The sequence below is a fragment of the Lathyrus oleraceus genome, chromosome 5, assembly GCF_024323335.1.
Source record: "Lathyrus oleraceus cultivar Zhongwan6 chromosome 5, CAAS_Psat_ZW6_1.0, whole genome shotgun sequence".
Classification (NCBI taxonomy): Eukaryota; Viridiplantae; Streptophyta; class Magnoliopsida; order Fabales; family Fabaceae; genus Lathyrus; species Lathyrus oleraceus.
The window spans coordinates 239,242,237-239,246,385 of NC_066583.1; the positions used below are offsets into that span (position 1 = coordinate 239,242,237).

Sequence of the window (4,149 nt, forward strand, 5' to 3'; positions counted from 1 at the left end):
TGGTTTGGTTTAGTTCGGTTTGAAAAATACAAACCGCAAACCAAACCAAACCGTGCGGTTTTGTTAGAGAATGACCCAAACGCATCCGAACCAAATGCGGTTTTTTGCGGTTTTGATTTGATTTTGTTTGGTTTGCAGTTTTCTATTGGGTTGGTTTGGTTTTGAACACCCCTACTTCTCACATTCTCCTTAATCTATTTTTCTCTTTTCACTTTCTTCTCATAAGCAAACAGATTCAAAGAAAGACGGAAAAAATTAATAAAAAAATATTTTTTTAAATGATAAAAGTTGAATCAATACACTATAATGTATCATATTTATAGCCTAAGAACCAGATAAAATTAGCTATAGAAAAATGCTTTTACAATCTTACAAATAGCACAGAAAAACAACAAACCAAAAAAAGTAACTTATTATATGTTAACATATATATCTTAAACTAAGTATTTAAATTATATGAGTTGTGGGTGTAAAATAAGTGTTAGACACTGTATTAACTTAATTATTATCAATACATCATTAAATACATGTGCAAATTTTTGTATATTGAAATGTATATAATTTAACACTAATATACCAAAGCTATCATAAAAACCTACCATAACTGACCTCAAATTAAACTCAAGATGTCTCTGTGTGTGTTCCAACTTTTTATTAAATACAGTATACTATTAGTATTTTATTGTTTTATTTATTTAATAATAGTATTATATTGCAAATTACAAGTTGTGGTAACGGCTACTTTTCTTGTCGTTTATTTGTCTCTTCACCTTTTCTCTTTTACAAGGCAAAGAAAGCCCAATCCAACGAAAACAGAGTGTTTAGAAAAAGTAACTAACCAAACGGTCACTCTGATATGGCAATGACAGAACAACAAGACGAACCAGAAGAAGAACAACAACAACGACCATTGTTGCTGAATACTACAAAAGTTGTTGAGTATTTAGAGCCATTCATGTCATTAGAGCTTCTCTGCAAATTCCCAGACAACTCTGCTTATGATTTTGACTACTCTCAAAGCACAATCTGGTCCCCTTTAGTTCCTCGACCCTACTGCCCCATGGATTTGGATCTCATCACTCCGAAGAAACTTTCCTATGACTTTGGCTTAGGAGCTAGATGCAGTGTCAACAAGGTTGGTTCTAAGGTTAGAAAGAAATTCAGTTCTGGTTCCTTCAATCTCAAATTTGATTTCGTTAAGAAAGTTACTAAGAACAAGAAGATGGGTTCTGATTTTTCACCAACACCTCCAAGGGTCAAATGTGCATGGAATCCCATCATCAATAATAAGGTATTCCTCGGAACTTGTTTTTTTTTTAAACTCAAAGTTTGAAGTTAGTAAATTAAACTTTAAGACATTGTTTGAATTTGATGTATTTGTTTGTAATAACTTGTGGTTGCTTTATATGATCCAGCAATGGGGCCGGGCATTGAAAGCTGCCTCAAAACAGTTCAAGAAATGGAAGGCGAAGAGAGACTCCATTGCACATGTGATGCTACAAAAGTCTTTCAAAGATGGAGATTTTTAAATAGAGTTATGTTTACAATGTTATTTTGATTTTGTTGATATTGGTATTGGTTCAATAAGCAACGTGCTTTACTTTCATGTTTATCTCTTCTCCTTGCTAAATCTGTTTTTTTATGAATGAAAATATGCAAGATCGAATTAAACTAGGGGTGCATCAAGCCAAAAACAATTGTACTTAGTAATGGCCATTATTGCAAGTTGATGTATACCTCGTTACCTTCCCCATTAACAATTGGAACATTTTAATGTTGAAATATTTGTCAAAGCTCATGATAAAGTTCAAATGTGGATACTTAACAAAGTTCAATTGTGGATAGTGAATTGAAGAACTATGTAGAATCTAACATTCGTCAACTTTCACATTTTGGGTAGACATAGTCTATTTTGGGGTGTGCATAGAAGTTTTGCCATCGGAGGGAGTGATGCCAATAAATAATACTACCACACACAACTTGTTTGGTTGGGGACACGCATAAGTTTGGGTTTGCCTTAGTATTAATCCAATTTTTATAGAAATTTTAAATTTTAAAAGGATTAATTAAATTTGAAATTGACTTCATCCCAAATAACAGTTTTGATTAATTGTCATTACAGACAACATTAATTGAGTAAGTTGTGATTGAGTGTGAGATTGTGTCACTTCTTTCTCAATTCTATCCCTCCTGTTCAACTTGACTAAACTTCCACTCCCAAAATACCTCTTATGTGTTTTTCTAACTAACTGTCATCTTTAATAACACTCGAATAATTTTTCGTTAATGGATTGTAACTTGAATTATCTTTATATAAACAATGGATTGTAACTTGAATTGTCTCTATATAAACAAAGACCTTTAGTTAGCACTCAATTCATGTCCAAATTTTAAAAAAATTCTATTTGTTATTTTATTTTTTCTCTTTGAGTTTTCAGACCCCCTTTCTTACCTTTCTACGAGTTAACCTTTCCAAATATTTTGTGAAATTCTCTCAAGAGAATTAGTCGCATTTAGAAAAATGTCTTTTGTAGGAGAAATATTTACGAGTGGTCTAACGACCATTATTTGAGAATGTATTCTACAACATTACTACAATGCAATAGAATTTCATACAATTTGATTAGACTACTTTATCATGGGGAATTTATGGTTGATAGTTATTGCACCTCGAAAAAATGAGAACACGACATAGTGAAGCACAATGGCATGCTCGTATGATGGACTAAATAGAGTCGCCACTGAACTTTAGTTATTCCTAAAAAGGAAAAAGGGAAATATCGATAAAACTCAGGAAAGAACGAAAATGATTATGGTCGTCGCAACCAATATCAGGGTTCGATAGTCGATTATGCAATGGGAAGATATTAGCACCCCCTCATTCCCGTTGTACTCAACGAGAACCATTAGGTTAGTTGTGCACGTTAGTGTTAACTTAGAAATGTTAGGCTTCTAGAATTAGGCTTCTCGAATTAGCTTAGAAGAATATGACAAAAGAAAAGAGAAAATGTTTTTTGAATTTTTGCATTAAGTGGACTAAACCTAAGTTTTTTATTAATGGGTCTGACAAGATTTTCAAATCATGCTCCTACGTATCTCCGGGTGTGTAGCACCTCAAATTTGCACCTATCATTGTACATACATTTTCATATTAGGTCATAGCATATCATGGTCCATTGCATAGCATTGCATTGCCTCTTCTGCCTCAAGTGCAAGCCAATCAAGAAATTAGGTCAAACTGATCAGGAGATCAGTCAACCAAGCAAGCAAGTGCATTTCTCAAGGAGCCAAGGCCTTAGGGTTTGTCCAACAAGTTCACATGACTTGGAGGTCTATTTGAAGTGTTCAAGTCAAGGGTTGAAGGCTTGGAGATCATCAGTTCATGCACAAACAGTCAAAAACCCTAGACAGTCAACAGTCAGTCAAAGCAGTGGATGGTGGCCATTCTTGTGGAATTTGGGCACCATGATCAATAATCAAGAGTCCATACAACTTGGGACATCATTTGAAGTCAAGTTCTCAAGGAATTAGGGTTTGGAATTCATCAGAAGAGGCTCAGTCAGGCAGAAACCCTAAAAGTCAACTGTTGGTCAACTGTCCATTTAATCAGTGATTTGATGATTGGATTTGGTTTGAGAGAGCTTATTCATGGCCGAATAGTCTTCATATATCATGTCAAACACCATCATGGAAGAATTTGAAGCCAAATCAGAAATTTCCAAAAATGGAAACTGGACCTGTAACTGAAACTTACCAAAAATGGAAAGTCTTGATCCTCAAAATTACATCATGATACAAGCTCCAAATGAATTTTTGCCCAACATGAAAGTTGAAGATCTTGTTCTCCCATTTCCAAAAAGTCCAAGAACTCTTAATTCCCATGTGTGGTTGGCAAGTTATGATCGAATCGATTTCAGAAATTCTTGAACTTCAAAAGGCCATATCTCTCAAACCGTTTGGCCAATTTTGGTGGGGTTTTTTCCTACAAGTCACATTTGATCCCCTCTTTCCAAAAATATAAATTTCATGAGCCAAAACTTCACCAATCAAAATGGCATTTTTTGACTTATCTCATTTAAATGCAAGTTTGACCAATGGTTGACTTTTTGATATAAACATTTTTCTACCATTTGGCCAATTGGAATAGCT

At 34.1% G+C, this 4,149-nt stretch overlaps 1 protein-coding gene across 1 annotated transcript; it reads left to right on the top strand.

Annotated features, from left to right (window-relative positions):
* Nucleotides 1-755: 755 nt before the first annotated feature.
* Nucleotides 756-1,612, top strand: LOC127083357 (uncharacterized). Its single transcript, XM_051023663.1, has 2 exons — nucleotides 756-1,291; nucleotides 1,416-1,612. Exons 1-2 carry the CDS (start codon nucleotides 857-859, stop codon nucleotides 1,527-1,529), a joined length of 549 nt encoding a protein of 182 aa, XP_050879620.1. The 5' UTR covers nucleotides 756-856; the 3' UTR covers nucleotides 1,530-1,612.
* Nucleotides 1,613-4,149: the final 2,537 nt, after the last annotated feature.

Coding starts and splice junctions, on each gene's coding strand:
- LOC127083357 (XM_051023663.1), top strand. CDS start 857: ATGGCAATGACAGAACAACAAGACGAACCAGAAGAAGAACAACAACAA. Junction 1,292..1,415: donor ATCCCATCATCAATAATAAG/GTATTCCTCGGA, acceptor TATATGATCCAG/CAATGGGGCCGGGCATTGAA.